General features: G+C 36.8%; 3 protein-coding genes and 1 pseudogene across 11 annotated transcripts in view; 3 read left to right on the forward strand and 1 right to left on the reverse strand.

Annotated features, from left to right (window-relative positions):
• Positions 1-20,108, forward strand: part of LOC103326082 (tyrosine-sulfated glycopeptide receptor 1 pseudogene) — a 50,310-nt pseudogene that overhangs the window by 4,245 nt on the left and 25,957 nt on the right. The window contains exons 1-4 of one of the 8 annotated variants that reach the window (XR_016125416.1): positions 16,174-16,451; positions 16,540-16,656; positions 17,555-17,686; positions 17,783-18,915. The product of XR_016125416.1 is annotated as a tyrosine-sulfated glycopeptide receptor 1 pseudogene, transcript variant X3 (transcript). Of the gene's footprint in view, positions 1-52; positions 323-16,172; positions 16,452-16,539; positions 16,657-17,554; positions 18,916-20,108 lie in introns of those variants that run through there. The other 7 variants (XR_016125417.1, XR_016125420.1, XR_016125418.1 and 4 more) reach the window with 7 other exon arrangements.
• On the reverse strand, positions 1,558-4,623 carry LOC107881141 (receptor-like protein 6). The gene has a single exon (XM_089048951.1). It carries the CDS (start codon positions 4,556-4,558, stop codon positions 1,712-1,714), a length of 2,847 nt encoding a protein of 948 aa, XP_088905077.1. The 5' UTR covers positions 4,559-4,623; the 3' UTR covers positions 1,558-1,711.
• LOC148918769 (uncharacterized) lies at positions 5,151-5,974 on the forward strand. Its single transcript, XM_089048701.1, has 2 exons — positions 5,151-5,354; positions 5,438-5,974. Exons 1-2 carry the CDS (start codon positions 5,151-5,153, stop codon positions 5,972-5,974), a joined length of 741 nt encoding a protein of 246 aa, XP_088904827.1.
• On the forward strand, positions 8,934-10,198 carry LOC148918770 (uncharacterized). Its single transcript, XM_089048702.1, has 3 exons — positions 8,934-8,975; positions 9,057-9,114; positions 9,819-10,198. Exons 1-3 carry the CDS (start codon positions 8,934-8,936, stop codon positions 10,196-10,198), a joined length of 480 nt encoding a protein of 159 aa, XP_088904828.1.

A 20,108-nucleotide genomic window follows, 5' to 3' on the forward strand; every position in this document is an offset into this window, starting at 1 on the left:
CAGTGATCATACTACTATTTCTCACTGATTTAAAAAAAAATAAAAAATTAAGTATGGCTGCAGGAATGGCAGATAAGATTCTTGTTAATAGCAAATTCACAGCATCTATGTTTGCAAAGACATTTAAGAATCTTAACGCATGAGGAATGGCAGCTATTCAAAGCGACATCGCACGGCGAGCGAGAAGCACGTACAGGAGATCATCAACGTCACGAGCCGAGTATCGGCGCCTGTTTCAAAGGAGGTTTTCGTATTGAATCTGAGCTCCTTTTGGACTCTTCTCGATTGCAGTCCTGGTTTTGTTAGCCTTTCACCATAATCAGTATGATTGCTTTGCTCCCCTGTGCTGCTATAATTTGTTAATTGATTTAGTTTGTCCTTGAATTGGTGACCTGTGTGTTTCGTCAACATTTTAATTTGATATTGGTTGATAGGAATTTGATGTGTTTGCAGTCTATTGTTTGGATTATTTGAGGTTTTTGTCAGTGAAATTTCTGATCAAGTATGGAAATACACAAATGATAAATTTGTCAAGGAAACGGGTATGATCGATGTTATGTTAATGTAACTAAGATAAAGAGTTTCTAGACTAGTTAAATTTTGAACCAGACTTCTCAAATCAGATGGTTGAAGTTTCAACAATCGCGGAGGATCATAAGAAGGAGATGTTTCAATTTCAAGAACATTGCAACACAGACTAAGGTATGTCAACTTGGACAAGTGTGAGACTTCAGACAGGACTTGACCAGATAAGAAAGAGGCAGAGAGGTCAAGATGAGTGAGGCTTGGAAAATTTCTTATGCTAGATGGAATTTAAGAGTAAGTGAAATTATATTGTCAGAGAGGCTTAACCTTTGAAGATGCACGAGGCTGAACAAGCTACTATTGGCATCCAAAGAGCCGTAGAGATAAACTACTGCTAAGATTAAGGCCAATAACATGACTTGTTGTCTCGTCACACTCCACGCCGTCCCAGGAGCAGCAACTGCTATTTCCTCCCAAATGAACAGCTTAGGAACAGTACTGTTCCTAAGCACAATAACCGTTTAACAGCTGTAGTATATATATAATATAATTTGTAGCCTTCATTATTGAGCAACTGCTGGATTTGAGCTGAATTTATCCAGATTAACGGTATAGTATACAATCTCCATATATATGTTTTGCAAATCTATAGCTCTGATCAGGTTTTAGACAACTGATCTTGATTTACATTGTACTTAAAGTTTGTACTTGGGTTGCTTAGTCAAGTTGGCTGGGGCGAATGTTATCCCCACTCTACACCTAAGTTCAAATCCCCCACCCCATAGTTTAGATTAGACTAAAGTAGACTATTCGCTTGTATACAAAAAAGAAAAAAAAAGGTTTGTATTTGTGTAGATTCCTTTTGCCCTTCGCAATTAGCAGCAACTATTGTAGGTATATTCATCTGAGGCTTTTGGAAAGCTTCAATTCCATTTCATCAAATGTACTTTGTGCTCAATTAATGATTAAAATCATTTTATTACACACAGAAATTTGCAAACATTATGAATGCAGAGAATCCAAATACCGAAATACATGCAACAGTCAAAAACCTTTATTTGGATATAGCATAACCACAAGTACAACTACAAAGATAGAGCAACGTTACATGGAAGGAGAAGCAAAAACAAGAAAACAACTCCAAACGCATGACCTTATAACAAACTATACTTTTGCATCCCCGACTCTACCTTTTCCATATCATTAGCCTCACCATTCCAACAACCCTAAGAAACAACTCCTGCCTTCTTATGATCACGACATCCGCAAGAACAACTCCCACTACAAACCCACTTACAATTCCAGCCAAAACAAATTTCAAATCAAATTCAACCATTCCAGTTGAGCCTGAACCATTATCTTCTTCAGTTGAAGGTGGCCGTTGAGGGGCCTCTCCGCATTTGTTTGGTAATGGATCTCCACACAATCCAAGATTTCCCTCATATGAAGTGCTATTCAAGGAAGTAAGTTGGGTACCTTGCGGTATAGGACCTGTGAGATTGTTGTGAGACACATCAAAGGTCCCAAGGAATGTAAGCTGCGTCAGTTGTTGGGGGATTTGCCCTGAGAGCTTGTTTTGTGAAAGGTCCAACGATTCAAGCTTCCTTAAGCTACCCAATGATGATGGAATTGAACCAGTGAGAATGTTGTTGGAAATATTGAGCGAGTGAAGCTCTGTAAGGTTCCCAATGAACTCTGGAATCTTCCCTTCAAATTTGTTGCTTGAGAAATCAATGGCTGCAAGGCCTTCTTGAATCTTTGAATAGTACAACTCCAGACCCTTAATTGCTATTGTGATTGAGAGAGGAACACTCCGTGTAACATAAACAGTAGTGACGACATATTGTACTTCTGACTGCATGTATGTTGACATGTTTACAGCAATATCTGGAAACAAAGGTGGAATCTCACTTGTGAAATTGTTGTAAGACAAATCAAGAATGCGTAACTTGGGGAAGTCAATATTTGTTCTAGTGTGTCCTATCACACCATTAAACCCATTATGGCGCATTGCCAAAAGTTTTAACTCTGGAAGAGTCCCCAGCCAAATGGGAAAAACATCAATGAATTGATTGTTTGACAGAACTAGATACTCAAGCATCACACAATTTGCCAGTGCCCTTGGTAATTGCCCTTGCAATTGGTTATGACTAACATCAATCATCCTCAAACTGCTTTTGTTGTTGAATGATTGAGGCATCGTTCCATGAAAAGAGTTGCTTCCAAGAAGTAAAAGCATTAGACCATCACTAAAGTTTCCAAGACATTGAGGAAGCGTGCCACTCAAGTTGTTTTTCGACAAGTCAAGGTACAAAAGAGAATTCATATTGCAAAGCAATGGTGAAATTTCTCCAGTAAATTTGTTGTTAGTGGCTCCATATTCTAGCAAGGATGGTGGAGGGATCGGTAGTGGTCCACGAAAACTGTTGTTTGAAAGCCTCAAGCAGAGCATGTTAACCCAGGGTATGAAAACTGGAAGTTCGCCCGAAAGGAAGTTATCAGTAATGTCCACTAATGTCAGAGTTTCCTTGCTTATGTTCCACAACCAGTTTGGTACTTCGCCATGGATGTTGTTTCCTTGCATTTCCAACCGTTCTAACTTTGTCTGATTCCTTAGGAAATATGGGAACTCTTTTAAATTGCATGAACGCAAATACAAAATCCTGAATTGTGGAACAGTTGCATCCATAATATTTGGAAATCGTTCAGTAACAAATTCCAAATTGTTACTCTCCAATCCGAGTTCTTTGAGATTTTGTAGCTTCTGAAACATTTGGAACTCCACTACACCGCTTAGGCTATTGTTACCTAGATAAAGGACCTTGAGATTGGTGAGATTGGAAAATAAGGCGGGAACTGAACCATTCAAATGATTGTCAGCAAAATTTAGTTCAACTAGTTTGCTAAAGTTACCAAGCCATGATGGAATTGGACCAGTTAGAGAATTGCCAAAAACGAAAAACGAAGTCAATTGGGTAAGGTTTGCCAAAGAATTAGGAATTGGACCTCCAAATCTGTTTGCTGAAATGTCTAGATAAGTGAGCTGTCTAAGATTGCCAACTGCAGATGGAACCAAAAAGTTTGAAAAATTGCATTGATACACATCCAACTCTTGCAATGAATTAAGCTTTTCAATTGATGAAGGTATTGTTCCGAAAAACCCAGTAGAACCAACTCTCAATTTGATGAGGGGACTACTTTGATTAAATTCAGGAAAATATCCAGTGAGATCTTGGTTGTATCTCACACTAAGAACTTTTAAGTTCCGTAGATTGAAAATTTTCACTGGAAATTCGCCAAACAAATCACAATTCTTGAGGGTAAGGTTTGTTAAAAATGATAAATTTGTCAAGGAAACGGGTATGAACGATGATATGTTAATGTAACTAAGATAAAGAGTTTCTAGACTAGTTAAATTTTGAACCAGACTTCTCATATCAGATGGTTGAAGTTTCAACAATCGCGGAGGATCATACGAAGGAGATGTTTCAGTTTCAAGAACATTGCAACACAGATCAACGTATGTCAACTTGGACAAGTGTGAGACTTCAGACGGGACTTGACCAGAGAAGAAAGAGGCAGAGAGGTCAAGATGAGTGAGGCTTGGAAAATTTCTTATGCTAGATGGAATTTGAGAGTAATTGAAATTATTGTCAGAGAGGATTAACCTTTGAAGATGCACCAGGCTGAACAGGCTACTATTGGAGTCGAAAGAGCCATAGAGATAACTGCTGCCCAGATCAAGGCCAATAACGTGACTTGTGATCTCGTCACACTCCACACCGTCCCACGAGCAGCAACTGCTATTTCCTCCTGCAGCTGGTTTCCATGATGAAACCTTTGCATAAGAACCTTCAAAACGTGAAGCAGATTTGTCAATAATAAAGCTCTCCTTGAACTGCAGCAAGGCAGAGCTCTCCTCTCCATGGCAAGATAGCTGTTGCAAAGAGTCTACAAAGTTTCCAACCACAAGATGAAACAACAACAGAACTAGTAGTTTCAAGAGCATGCGAATCGACAGGTGAATCCCCATAATGTTTTGATATTTTTTGTTTGCACATCTATGAAAGTTAAAGCTAGAGAGCTATCTATTTATAGACTGGGCTGATCAAATGATTGAGCAATAGCGTAAACATGTCAAGTAACAATTTAATATTATTTGACATTTTGATCAATATTGAAGTGATGGGATATGGACGGGCATGAGGTGACTAAAGTAGATAATTCTATCCTTGCCATTAATCATCAATGAAAGTTAAAGCTGGACTCGGAGAGCTATCTATTTATAGATTGGCCTGATCAAATGGTTGAGCAATAACGTACACGTGTTAAGTAACAATTTAATATTATCTGACATTTTGGGTTCGTTTGGTACACCGTATTAGACTCTGGATAGGAGTAATTAGTATTTATTTTATTTGATCTTCCAACTTTTTTTCTTAATTATATGTACGCAAATTATATTGTCTATATTGGCTATAGGAATGGAGAGTGGATAGTCAAGTCAATCAAAAGGAAGTAGAAGGGTGTGGAAAGCACATGAGAAAGAAGCATTGTTGACCATACTTGAGGATGTAGTCAATCGAGGTTTACGATGTGATAATGGTTCCTTTAAATCTGGAACAATGATCCAAATTGAAAAATCATTAGCTGAGAAATTTCCCAATACTGATTTAAGGGTAGTCCCACGTATTGAGTCCAAGATGAGATTTTGGAAAAAATTGTATGGGATAATATTTGACATGATTAACAAAAGTGGTTTTGCTTGGAATGATTCTTTGAAATGCATTGAGGTTGACAGCGATGAAGCATGGAACACTTATGTGCAGGTTAGTACACTTGTTAAGTAATATGTAATTCTTATATTTTTTATATTTTTATTTATATTTATAATTTTTCCATTTTGATGCAGCATAACAAGGATGCTGATGGTTGGAGGGGGAAACAATGTCTAATATATGATAGGTTGAAGAATATATTTGGGAAGGACCGAGCAACTGGTAGAGGGTCTACAACTCCCACTGAAATGATGAATGAGTCTGTGCATCACATTGATGTCAATGATGATGATGAGGAAGTTGAGGTTGATCCAGAACATTCTGCCTCTTTGCCAAGATCAAATCAACAAAACTCAGCTAGCTCAAGCAGTCAACACCGCAAACGAAATGCAAATACTGATATTCAAAAGGAAATGGCTAAAGCATTTGGTGAGATGATTTCTGAGTCTATTGACCAATTGAAAACTATAACTAATAGTTTGGTGAAAGGATCAGAACCAAGACTTGACATTGCTGCTGAATTGGCAAAGATGGACTTGTCTATTAATGACCAAATTAAGGCACTACGGCTAATTTTGGAGAAAGCAAGTGATGAGAGAACATTCCTGACATTGGATGGTGCTATGCGAAAAGCATTTGTTCTTCTCTTACTTGGGGCGAGGGAGCTGTGATTCACTCTTTAATGTAGTTTGGTTTATGAACAACTTTCCCTTTTGCTTTTATCACCTTAGTATGTGATCACTTTGAATTATACATTATTTGGTACTATTTTTATTAACGTATGTGAGTATGTTGGAATTTTTATGAGATACTACAATTATGATAATGGGTTATATGAAAAAAAATCTTGGCAAAAACAATTGAAAAACAAATCTTGTCATATGAATCTTACCAAAAAAAAATTCGTGTAATTTGAATCTCAATTTCCATTAAAATTATCAAAGAATTTTTTTTATTTAAAAATAGTTGGATCTGATGTTATCCGGAACATCACCAAACACAGTATAACTTAGTCGACTATTTATCCGGAACAGCACCAAACGCCTTATAATATTATGGATAAATAGTCGACTCTCCGGAACAAATTAATACTATCCGACGGAAATTAGTCAGTACAGTCCAACGTACCAAACGAGCCCTTTGATCAATATTGAAGTGATGGGATATGGACGGGCATGAGGTGACTAAATAAAATAATTCTATGCTTGCAATTAAGAACCACTATTGTCAATTCGAAGCAAAGAAAAAAGTGGTTCTGGTAAATTACATATATGCAATTTGTGATATTTTCAATTAAAAAGACCAAGAAACTCCAAGTCAATTTGCTAATCACTCTAGATTGGATGCTACTGCCCTGCCCCTCTGTTCAAGTCAACAACATAGTGCGTGGAAACCGAATTATTCCATCAAGAAAGCCCTAAGTCAAATTGATTTCCTTCCACTTGAGGATCGATTTGATAAATTGGGATTATTGTCATCAATTGGGAATTTCCTAATTAAATCCCTAATTTGATCAATCTTGCCAATTTGGGGAAGAATAATTCTCTTGGCTCCCTGAGAACTATATAAAACTGATGGGATAATACACGTGTCAAGTATCTATTTTTGGACTGGCATGAGGTGACTAAAGTCAAGAACTCACGAACTGATTAATAAAAAAATTGTAAATGCAAACAAATAATCATCACAGAAAATTATAATCCTTGCAATTAAGGACCAGCGTTGTCAATTCGAAACAAAAGCTGGAACCGGCCAACTTGAACAGCAGGTTTTGTTTTTTTCTTTTAAATCCTAGTGCACCGTAGAAGGTACCTTGTTGACTAAAATCAAGAACTCACGAACTGATTGTCATCACAGAAAATTCTATCCTCTTAATTAAGGACCAGCGTTGTCAATTCGAAATAAAAGAAAAACGGTTCCTGTCCATTACAAAGACTAGCGAAACTTCAAGTCAATTTACCAAGTCTAAAGAATCAGGAAAGTTTAAATTGACAGCTGGCAGGGCATCAGGAAAGTATAGTGTTTTGGTCTTTTGGGTTACTTTGGAATGTATTGTGAGATCAATTTTTATTATTATTTATTTATAAATATTTTGTAAGAGACTTCCTCACATATGAAATCACTGGCTCCGTCACCACCCTACCCTTAGCATTTGGTGCCTTCGTTATTGTGCCACTAATAGCTCACGACCACTAATAGTTGTTGTTTTTGGCCAAAGTATGCAATGATTTGGCTCTAGTTGTTAGTCTTCGGTATAGATTTAGAGCTACAAAGCGGGGGATGATGCCGGGTTGCGTCAGTATGGCATTACGGTTCTCTTCAGTATTGTGTTTGGTCACTGGAGAAGTTATATTCATATTTGGCACCTTAGTTGCTTTGTATTTTTTTATATCTTATTAATAAAATATTATCGCTCTTTTGTTAAAAAAAAAAAAAAAAAATCACGATGTAATTAATATTAAGGTTTAATGAAATTTTACTACATCTTTTAAATTGGTAATGTGGCAAGCAAAAAAGCGGTCTCTGCTCTGTATAGCTTCAACTTGGATTCAACATGGATGATGCAGCACCACCCAGCCCTTAGCATTTGAAGCGGCCGTTATTAAACCAGTGCAAGATTTTAATACTCAGTTTATATACAGTTCTTACTTGAGCATTGCCCTTGTATTTCCAATGTTCTAAAATATTCTTTCTTTGCCCTCTTAAGCTAAATAACCATCTATGAAAGTGAAAGAGCTATCTATATCCAACATTACATTGACGTCCTTATTGATGTTAAACTGCAGGAGAAGCAGAACCTTCGTAGCAAATCTTCTCTCTCTTCATTCACAAGTCACTAGCATCTGTTAACTACATGACCAAAAGACGAAAGACATAAAACATAACTAATCTAGAAATCCCTTCACCAATAGCCACACACTCAGTAAGTTGATGGATATATTAAACCCAACAAATTAGTATATCAGTCTCTGAGTTGATTCACTTATGCTGCAAGGTCATGCAGTCTTCAGTCTTCTTTCGTCCAAGCAACAACAAGGTATTGATATGTTCAAATGATGACCAAATATTTAAGTAGAGAATGAATCTGTCACATGCCGTTGCGCTTCTATGCCCATTCTCTGCGCAATCTGCGGGTCTTGGATAAGTTTAGCCATAGCCAAGGGAGAACTCTCTTGGGTTACAATCACAAAGAAATCATGTTTCACAGTTCTTAACTGTCCCTAGGGCCCCTACTGTTGCACAAAATGACAGGTTTATAAGCTGCCATAACCACACAACACAAATTATCCAAACCCCTCTGTACGTCGAAGAGAGATTTCCACAAATGAAACCAAAGCAATGACCTTGTGTATTTTAAAGTCTGCATTGACTTTCGTCCTCAAGCGAAGATCTTCTTATACTGAATTTTCATTTTTGATTTTTAAGTCAGCTGATATGTGATACCAGCGCATCTTCCATGTCAATCAAAGTCCAAGTTGTTTTCTTGTTGAAAATTTTTCTAAGAAAATTGGAAGATAGTCATTCTTTCTAAGTTGTTTGCCCCACATGAAGGCAACTACATAAAAAAAAAAAAATATCACGTATCACTGACAAGTAACAATCGTTCACAAAGAAGTCCTTTCTACACAAATGGCTATCACTGACAAGTGGCAATCGTTCACTGACTGCAAGGTTATGTAGTCTTCAGTCTTCTTTCGTCCAAGCAACAACAAGGTATTGATATGTTCAAATGCTGACCAAATATTTTTGTAGAGAATGAATCTGTCACATGCTGTTGCGCTTCTATGCCCATTCTCTGCGCAATCTGCTGGTCTTGGATAAGTTTAGCCATAGCCAATCACAAAGAAATCATGTTTCACCGTTCTTAACTGTCTCTAGGGCCCCCACTGTTGCACAAAATGACAGGTTTATAAGCTGCCATAACCACACTGTAAGATTATACAGATTGATTAAGTTTACATGTGGTATCAGAGCCAGGTTATATGTTCTTAACCTAATTACAAGATAAAATTCGCCTTAAAAGAATATGTTTTATATACTGTCATTATAAGCATGTAAGCTTTGATTGCATAACTTAATTGTTAAGGTATGAATTAAGCATAAAGTTCTCTGCTTAAATCATGCTTGAAAGACTGATTGATCAATTGGAGAGGATCTTGAATCGATTAAGTGAGCCACAACAACTAAATCGATGCAGGAAATTCTTCATTCAAAGTTCCTGATCAAAGATTGCATTATATTCAATCTCTCTTGTACAAATCTTTGTCCACAGATGTGAATTGTGCAAGAAGGATTGATTATAATGGAACGGATTAGAAAAATAGATTGTATGAGCAAACAATGAGTGTTTCTCCATCCACAGATGTGGAATCATTCGTTGTTTCAAGACTGCTTCTATAGATTTGTTGTTCTAAGACCATGGAACATGTTTGATTTGTGATCTACAGATGCAAATCAATAATGTTTAATTAAAGTTATTGGGGATTTGTATTTACGTTTTTCTTGAAATTATAGTCAATACTACAAGCTACAACTCCATCGAAATCTTGACCGGTTCAAACTATCTAAAGTGGAAAGAAGAGCTGGAAATCTCACTAGGGCTAATGGACTATGACATAGCTCTAAAGTGGGATGCACTTAAGGAACTTGCTACAGATGCAACTGCAGATGTCAAAAGGAAATATGAAAGATGGGAAAAGGCCAACAGAATGGCTACACTGATTATGCTGAAAACCATGACACCTTCTTTAAGAGGAAGTATTCCAAGATCAGATTGTGCCAAAGATTTTCTTGTTTCAATTGGTCAGAAATTTAAAGAATCTGAGAAAGGAGAGAAATGTGTCTTGCTGAACAAATTGACTGAGATGAAGTATGATGGGCACGAGGTTGTGTAAGAGCTCACATAATGAATATGGCAGACATTGCAAACAAGCTAAAGGGATTAAACATGACTATAGATGATGATATGATGGTGCATTTTGCATTGAATTCACTGCCAAAAGAATTCAAAACTCTCAAGAGTTCTTATGTGGCTCAAAAGGAAAGTTGGACATTGAATGATCCCATAACAATAAGTGTTCAAGAAGAAAATAATATCATCATGGAAAGGGGTCAAAAGACTGTGAATATGGTACAAGATTATCGTGTCAAACAATCCAAAGAAAAGAAGGGAAATTTTGCAGAAAAGAAAGATAAGGAAAATACCAAGATGAAAGAGGGAAAGCCAACTGGATTGAAATGCTATTTCTGCAGAAAATTTGGACACATGAAAAGGAACTGCACAAGGTACCAGAGGTGGTTAGAAAAGCAGAAAAACAAAGGCAAAAATGAAGGTAAGATTGAAAATGTTTTGGTCTGATTTGAATCAAATTTGATTGATGTTTCAACTAATACTTGGTGGTTAGACAGTGGTGCTTCAATACATGTTGCTAATTCTTTGTAGAGGTTCATAACCAAGAGACTGCCAAACAAGGATGAGGTGAAGGTGTACGTAGGAAATGGAGTCAAAGTACAAGTGGAGTTCATTGGAACAGTTAGGATTCAATTAGATTCTGGTTTTGTTTTGGATTTGGTAGATGTAGTATATGTTCCCTCTATGACAAGAAACCTTATTTCAGTTGCTAGGCTTGTAAAATCAAAGCTCACTTTGAGTTTTGATGAATTTGGTATTTCAATTTACAATAATAAAGAGTTAGTTGGAAATGGAATTTTCGTTGGCAATATGTTTCAGTTAAATTGCAAGGCTCCTCAAATGGTTATGAACATCACAAGCGCAAAACGTAAGAATCAAATTTCTGCAAAAATTTGGCATAAAAGACTCGGGCATATTTCAAAAGAAAGACTGAACACCCTATGCAAAGAATCTGTGCATTTGACTTTAATGAGTTGGATGAAAACTGTGTTGAATGCATAAAAGGAAAACTAACCACGTTAAGGAAGAAAGGAGCAGTAAGAAGTGAAAATTTGTTGGAATTAATTCACACTGATATTTGTGGTCCTTTTCCAAATCCAACACATGAAAGATACAAGTATTTTATCACCTTCACAGAGGATCACTCAAGATATGGACATATCTATTTAATAAAAGAAAAATCAGAAGCCTTAGATATGTTCAAAATCTATAAAGCCGAGGTGGAAAAATAGTTAGAACTTAAAATTAAAGTGGTAAGGTTAGACCGAGGTGGAGAATATTATGGCAAATTTGATGAAGCCGGAAGAAATCCAGGTCCTTTTGCAAGATATCTCCAGGAAGAAGGTATAATAGCTCAGTATACCAATCCAGATACACCTCAGCAAAATGGAGTTTCTGAGAGAAGGAATAGGACTTAAAAAGACATGGTAAGAAGCATGATGTGCTGTACCAATCTCCCTATTTTCTTGTGGGGAGAAGCCTTGAAGACTGCAAACTATATCTTGAATAGAGTTCCAACAAAAAGCATTGACAAAATCCCTTTCGAAATCTGGAATAAAAGGAAACCAAGCTTAAACCACTTAAAGGTTTGGGGTTGCAAAGCAAAGGCAAAGCTCTACAACCCTGTGGAAAAGAAACTAGACTCAAGAACTGTGAGCTGCTTTTTTATCGACTATCCTGAAGGATCCAAAGGGTATAGGTTCTACTGTCCAAAGAACACTACAAGATTTGTTGAAACTCAAAGGGCAGTTTTCATGGAAAATGAATATGATGAAATAGAAGATAGAGTTTTGGATTTTGATGAAGAATCAATGGAGATTGATAACAATGCTGGATCTGAGACAAGTAAAGGCGTTGTAATAATACCTGCAGTTGAGACAAACTATGAAAACCTTGACAATATGGAAGAAGACACGGATCAGGCACAAGACACAGTTGAAGCAGAAATTATGAATCCACCTATGCAAGACAATAACGACATTCCAGACACAGCTCAAGCAGGAATTTTGAATCTACCTATGCAAAATAATATTGACGTTCAAGGCACAGACCAAAATATGCAGGATATGGAGTTGAGAAGGTCAAAAAGAGCAAGGAGATCTGCATTGCTGGATTTCTATGTATATCTACAAGAATCTGAGCATGACATACTTGGGAAGGATGATCCTGAGAATTTCAAGCAAGCCATAATGGGTGAAGACAACGAGAGGTGGTTGGCTGCAATGAAATCTGAGTTAGAGTCAATGAGAAAGAATAGTGTTTGGGAACCAAAAGTTTTACCTCAAGGATGTAAACCTATAGGCTGCAAATGGGTTTATAAGACTAAAAGGGACTCGAAAGGGGCGATAGACAGGTACAAATCTAGGCTGGTTGCAAAAGGGTACACACAACAAGAGGGCATTGATTATACAGAAACCTTCTCACCAGTATCCACTAAAGACTCATTCAAAGTGATCATGGCGTTGGTCTCACATTTTGACCTGCACCTTTACCAGATGGACGTCAAAACTGCATTCCTAAATGGATATTTGAAGGAAGAAATTTACATGCAGTAGCCTGAGGGTTTTGTTCAAAGGGGACATGAAAACATGGTCTGCAAATTGAACAAATCGCTATATGGCTTAAAACAAGCTTCTAGACAGTGGTACATGAGATTTGATGAAGTTATTAAGACATATGGTTTCACAGAAAATGTCCCAGATTCATGGATATATGTCAAGATCAGTGGGAGGTACTATGTTTTACTTGTGCTTTATATGGATGACATTCTCCTAGCAAGCACTAATCTCACGTTGTTGCATGATGTTAAGGTCTTCCTATCTAAGCATTTTGAAATGACTGATTTGGGAGAGGCATCTTATGTTCTTGGAATAGAAATTAGCCGAGATAGGAAAAAGGCTTGTTAGGACTTTCACAAAAGGGGTACATTGAGAAAATACTCAAAAGGTTCAATATGATGGACTGTGCAGGGGGTGATGTGCCTATTAACAAAGGAGATAAGTTCAGTCGTGAACAAACACCAAAAACAGATCAAGAGAAGTTGGAGATGGCAGATAAGCCTTATGCTTCATTGGTTGGCAGCCTTATGTATGCTCAAGTCTGCACAAGGCCTGATCTAGCCTTTCCTTTAAGTGTGTTAGGGAGGTTTCAATCAAATCTAGGACAGGCTCATTGGGTAGCAAGGAAGAAAATCATGAGATACTTGCAGAGGACAAACGATTTTAAGATAGTTTACAAAAGGAATGAGAGCTTAGAATTGGTTGGCTATGCAGATGCTGATTTTGCAGGGTGCGTAGATGACTTAAAGTCTACTTCAGGTTTTGTTTTTCTATTTGGAGGAGCTGCAGTTTCTTGGAAAAGTGTTTAGCAGCCTATTGTGACACCTCAACTATGCAGGCAAAGTTCTTAGCTTGTTATGAAGCAACATGTCAGGTTATTTAGCTGAAGAATTTTCTAACTAGCCTGAAAGTTTTGGGAACAATTGAGAAGCCTATTCAGATTTGGAATGGTAATAACTCAGCTATATTGTTTGCAAAAGGGAACAGAAGGTCAATCGGAGGGAAGCCTCTATCGCTAAAGTTCTTATCAGTGAAAGAAAAGATCAGTGAAGGAATCATTGCCATGGATCATATTAATACAGAGTCTAATCTAGTGGATCCATTCAATAAAGGGCTACCAAATAATATTTTCAAGAGGCATGTAACTAGTATGGGACTGTTATCCGGTTTTGATGCATAAAAACAGTGGGAGCAAAAAGACATAGCGGGATTTTGCAATTTTGTTATCTGAGCTCTGATTGAGGTGCATGATACCTTTTTGAAAAGGGAATGAAGCCAGGAATCAAACACACAGCTTTGCTGTGATATATGGTGGTTTTTGGCCATTTGAGGTGGTTTAGCCCTTCAAAAACACATTTAAAGAGTTGAAAGTATTGATTTTAGTATTGTTTTGCTTACTTTGTTTGAACAAATTGTTTTGCATAAACTGTTTTGTTGTTTGAATGTAATTAACAGTGAATGGTTTGTTGCTAGCTTAAGGTTAACTGTTAAAGTATTGCATTCATAACAGTGATGTCTTTTACCTAGAGTAAAAGAAAGGATCTTGAACAATCCTATAAGTTGGACTAAAAAGTGATCATAGCAGTTATGTCATTTTGGTTAGCTGTGATTGTTCTATGATTTCAATCTTGATGGTAGCCCTATGTGACATTGGATTTGATAATTGTAGTTGTAAAGACTTCATGGAAGTTTCTTTGCTCAGTCATGATAACTCATTATCATTTTCACTGTTGACAAGTGGCTTGATGAGGAAACAAAATCGAACTGTATTCCACAAAGGCCTTACAGTAATTGACATTGTTCTTTAGTGATTATTTGACCAAGTGGGAGAATGTAAGATTTGCATTCTAATACAAACCCTAAAGATGGTCTTCTAATCACTTAAGGATAACTAGTCCAATGTCAATTAGGATTACATGGATCGATTTATTTTAAGGCTTGATATATATGACTTTTCAGATAAGTACAAGTGCTTAAGATTTCCTATATTAAATGGATTGAGATACCTAATCCTTTTGGCCAAGGGAGTTTAAGAAATCCATGATGAGGAGGATTCTTAAACTATGCTTATAAAAGAGAGGTCCCTATGCTAATGGCAAATTACTCTCATATTATTCTACCCCATCAAGAAGAGATTCAAGAGCCGGATAGCATAGAGAAACTACCCTACTACGATACTGCGAATCTGTCCAAGAACGAACCAGTCAAGAACCTACTGCATAATTACAGTTTCTTCCAGAGCAAGAAATCCAGTTCCTTGCTGCAGTAATCATCACCATGTCTGATCAAGGTATGTTATGTGTTTTGAGCATATAAACCTATTTAAGTTTACACACACAACACAAATTATCCAAACCCCTCTGCACGTCGAAGAGAGATTTCCACTATTGAAACCAAAGCGATGACCTTTGTGTATTTTAAAGTCTGCATTGACTTTCGTCCTCTAGCGAAGATCTTCTTATACTGAATTTTCATTTTGGATTTTTAAGGCAGCTGATATGTGATATCAACGCATCTTCCATGTCAACCAAAGTCCAAGTTGTTTTCTTGTTGAAATTTTTTCTAAGAAAATTGGAAGATAGTCATTCTTTCCAAGTTGTTTGCCCCACATGAAGGCAACTACATAAAAAAAATATCACGTATCACTGACAAGCAGCAATCATTCACAAAGAAGTCCTTTCTACACAAATGGCACAATATAAAATTTAAAAGGATTAATTATTGATATGGCCCTTGAAACTCAATTTGAATCTCACTTTGCCATCTAGAACTCAATTTGTCACATTTTTTTAGTGTTTTAGGTGTGTGTGTGTGTTCAGAATTTGCAGAAGAAAACAAAAGGAGGAAGAAGCAAGAAGAATTATCAAAATCTGCAGAATGTTCATGTTTAGCTCTGTTCTTACAACCTCACGCACATAGTGTGAGGGATTTTTAACTTTTAGGCACAGTAGCTGGATCCCTTACATCACAAGGAGATCTCAGCCATTCACTTAGGCAACCAATAAGAAGCTTACACTTGTCTCAAAAAGAAATAAAACAAAAAGACTCATTAAACTAACTCTTAAGTCAGCTTAAGGCTTATAATTCAACAACTTTACCCCCTGAAACTCAATTCTCCGTCTCACTTTGTCAATATTCATTAACTCGATAAAAAATAACAGAGCATTGAGTTGTGAAGAGCAAAATGTTAAAATTTCATGTTATAAAACTACTTTCTATTAATTCATATTAGACTTGATAAAATAACTTTCATGTATTAAGAAATCAAGGGTCACAAATTTCAAATTCCCAAAAATAATCAGTGAGAAATCATAGCAAAAAACACTAAAAAGATGCACGAGGCGCATTGGATGAATACGTTAAAGCCAAGATATGGAATCACAGTCTCCTTCAATTCTTTGCAAATTCTAATTCAAAGTCTCAAAAAAGAAGCTTTTTCTGCCATCTTGGGCCAAAACTGGGCCCAACATTTGCTATATGAAAGTAATCACCCGAGTTCGATATGATCCGACCCATTTCAGTTTCGGACTAAAACGGGTCGTCGTCGTCTTTCTCACTTCTCTACTTCTCACACAGAAGTCTGTAAATGGAAGAAGAGAAGAGCAATGAGTGGAGAAGAATTAGCTGGCACCCCAGCGCCAAAGCTCCTCCGTCTGCTTTATTTTGTCGGCGCTGGCTGTAAGTCATGAATTTTCATTTCAATTTGATGTCTTCTTCTTCTTCTTCTCCCTTTTTAAATGGTTGGCTGATTTTAAATTCTCGGTAGTTATTTGCACTGTTGGAATCAACAAATGGCGTGAGCTTCAGCGCAAGTCCATTTTACAACAGTAACAGCAGCAACAGCTCCCTGAAAATGCCGCAAATGCCCTTAAGTGATCTCCAGGTTTTTTATTTGAAAATCTTGCTGTTGTTTTAAGGCAAATTTTCAATTTTTATCATGGAATTTGGCAAGTGAGCTTGATCTTTGGCTTCATTTTGAGTTTGTATGTGCTGCTCCAGCTGAACTCGTGTTAGACTGAGCTTTGGTAGTTTGGTTGTTAAATTATGTGGAAAATGGTGCAAGAATTCATGCCTTTCAATCTGTTTAAATATACGAAATACCTATGTGTGCAAATTTCTTTGGCTTCATTTTGAGTTTGATCAAATTGCTAATCTGAGTATACATTTGAATGGTAATGGGGATTGTCTAGATTTCGATTTTGTATACATTTGTGCTTCTTTTGTGACATTTTCTCTTGAGGATGACTCAGATTGTTGATATTGATTAAGAAGGTGAGATTATTGGTGTGTGTGTATGTGTGCGTGTGCTATTGTGAGTACCGAAGAGCTTTCTCATCTTAGAATATGTATGTCTATTGAAGCTGTGGATTCTAATCCAAATCGAGGCGAATTTGTCATCTGTGAATAATGCTAGGTAAGAGTTCAGGCAGTCTTTATCTAAGATGCTTTGGCATAAGATGGCTTGGGGTTCCCCGTAGAAATACAATAGAATGCATGCTTCTATTTATTCACTTTGGATAGTCATGCATTGCACTATTTTATTTGTTGGTTATCAGAACAACCTACCCTTGAAGATTGTAATTATATGTTAATGGACCTTGTATTTGTGCAGATGCTACATTAAACCATCTTCAAGTATATAAACAAGCATGTTTTTTAAGTTATTAATGAAATTGGAACTTAGTGCCAGTATGACAATAGGCGATATGTATGTGTTTTGTAGGGCGGTGAGAGTCAGTAGTTATTAATGAAATTCTACTGTTATGTCATGGATTTTGCAGCATGCTCCCTTTCAACTATCCTCGGATTCTTATGCATAATCAATTGGAGGTTCTAACTTCTAACTTCACATAATGTAGCCAAAACCATGAGGCAATCACTTCACTGAGTTCTGCAACCTTCACATAATGCAGGTGATATGTAATGCTAGTTTTCTTCAAAGTTTTCACTCAGTTTCTAAATAAATATGTCAAAATGAGTTTCATGATAACGGAGTTTGCAAAAATTAGGGGGAAGTCTACAACTGCTTTGAGATAGTTCTGTCAATAGTGATTGTTTGAGTCTGACAGTCTGTTGGGTACATATAGTTCTCTGCTGCGGCTAGATAGCTGGATGCAGTTTTTCATTTGAAAGCCTTGAGGGACTTTTGGAGCTGAAGCTTTCATGTTTGTTTTTGCCTTGATACATTCTTTTGTCGACCTATATCAATAAAGGTCATTGATTGGGCAGAATCATATCTGATATGTGGTCAAGATTTAAAGTTAGACATTTCAAACTATTTTAAAGAACGTTTCGATCAGCACAGGGAACATCCCTTCAAACCAGAGATTGGGGTCAACCCTCAACAAATTCTCTGTACAACCTCCAACCATAAATATATGAACACAACAGCGGGTGAGCAAACAATTGACTAGGGCATCAGAATATTCTACACTTTTGCATGTTGACTGCATCGATGAGACAAAACGCCCCGCAAAGGCAAGTGAACGAGTTCACATACATACAAATCTTCCCATGTTTTACACGCTTCCTCTCAAGCATTTTGAAGATGGATTGATTCTTTTGACAGAGGAATCTTTGTTCCGTTCAACATTCTCACTACCCTATAATGAAATTAACGAAACCAACCATTTCAAACAGGTCAAGCATAAGAATAGCTGTACAAAAATAGGTATGTGAAAAGAAAAAAGAAAAAATAGTGTTTAGCCACATAAAACTTTAGTAATTAGCATGTGCTACATTACCTATTTTTGTTTTAGATAAGGTGGATGAGTTTTAAATTTTAATTTGTTAAAGACCAATTAGTAAGCCCATGTGCTAAAAGGATGATTACTATAAGAGTTACATTTACATTTTTACCATTTTCTGATATTTTGTTTCCACCGTGATATTAAAATTAGTGATTGGCAAGGACTAGACGAGCATCGGCATCGTGACCATAGCGATCAACCTAGCGCCGAACCTTCAGGTGGCGATCTTCAAAGCAACGTCGCACGGCGAGCGAGAAGCCGTATAGGAGATTATCATTGTCGTGAGCCGAGTATTGGCTCCTGTTTCAAAGGAGACTTTCGTATTGAATCTAGGCTCCTTTTGGACTCTTCTCGATTGCAGTTCTGGTTTTGTTAGCCTTTCACCATAATCAGTATGATTGCTTAGCTCCCCTGTGCTGCTATTATGTGTTAATTGATTTAGTTTGTCCTTGAATTGGTGACCTGTGTGTTTCATCAACATTTTAATTTGATATTGGTTGATAGGAATTTGATGTGTTTGCAGTATGTTGTTTGGATTATTTGAGGTTTTTGTCAGTGAAATTTCTAATCAAGTATGGAAATACACAAATGATAAATTTGTCAAGGAAACGGGTATGATGGATGATATGTTAATGTAACTAAGATAAAGAGTTTCTAGACTAGTTAAATTTTGAACCAGACTTCTCAAATCAGATGGTTTAAGTTTCAACAATCGCGGAGGATCATAAGAAGGAGATGTTTCAATTTCAAGAACATTGTAACACAAACTAAGGTATGTCAACTTGGACAAGTGTGAGACTTCAGACGGGACTTGACCAGATAAGAAAGAGGCAGAGAGGTCAAGATGAGTGAGGCTTGGAACATTTCTTATGCTAGATGGAATTTGAGAGTAATTGAAATTAATGTCAGAGAGACTTAACCTTTGAAGATGCACGAGGCTGAACAGACTACTATTGGCATCCAAAGAGCCGTAGAGATAACTACAGCTAAGATTAAGGCCAGTAACATGACCTATTGTCTCGTCACACCCCACGCCGTCCCACGAGCAGCAACTGCTATTTCCTCCCAAATGAACAGCTTAGGAACAGTGGTACTGTTCCTAAGCACAATAACTGTTTAGCAGCTTTAGTGTGTATATATATATAAAATATAATTTGTAGCCTTCATTATTGAGCAACTGCTGGATTTGAGCTGAATTTATCCAGATTAATGGTATAGTATACAATCTCCATATATATGTTTTGCAAATCTATGGCTCTGATCGGGTTTTAGACATCTGATCTTGATTTACGTTGTACTTAAAGTTTGTACTTGGGTTGCTTAGTCAAGTTGGCTAGGGCGAATGTTATCCCTACTCTACACTTGAGTTCAAATCCCCCACCCCATAGTTTAGATTAGACTAAATTAGACTATTCACTTGTATACAAAAAAGAAAAAAAAAAGTTTGTACTTGTGTAGATTCCTTTTGCCATTCGCAATTAGCAGCAACTATTGTAGGTATATTCATCTGAGGCTTTTGGAAAGCTTCAATTACATTTCATCAAATGTACTTTGTGCTCAATTAATGATTAAAATCATTATATTA

The sequence above is a fragment of the Prunus mume genome, linkage group LG3, assembly GCF_029339155.1.
Source record: "Prunus mume cultivar Tortuosa linkage group LG3, ASM2933915v1, whole genome shotgun sequence".
Taxonomy (NCBI): domain Eukaryota; kingdom Viridiplantae; phylum Streptophyta; class Magnoliopsida; order Rosales; family Rosaceae; genus Prunus; species Prunus mume.

Bases quoted from the DNA above. Each gene is read 5' to 3' on its own strand.
- LOC107881141 (XM_089048951.1), bottom strand. From the start codon at position 4,558: ATGGGGATTCACCTGTCGATTCGCATGCTCTTGAAACTACTAGTTCTG.
- LOC148918769 (XM_089048701.1), top strand. From the start codon at position 5,151: ATGATCCAAATTGAAAAATCATTAGCTGAGAAATTTCCCAATACTGAT. The intron at 5,355-5,437 runs GTTAGTACACTT...ATTTTGATGCAG, and splicing joins CATGGAACACTTATGTGCAG to CATAACAAGGATGCTGATGG.
- LOC148918770 (XM_089048702.1), top strand. From the start codon at position 8,934: ATGGCTATCACTGACAAGTGGCAATCGTTCACTGACTGCAAG. The intron at 8,976-9,056 runs GTTATGTAGTCT...ATATTTTTGTAG, and splicing joins AATCGTTCACTGACTGCAAG to AGAATGAATCTGTCACATGC. The intron at 9,115-9,818 runs GTCTTGGATAAG...TTGAAATTATAG, and splicing joins ATTCTCTGCGCAATCTGCTG to TCAATACTACAAGCTACAAC.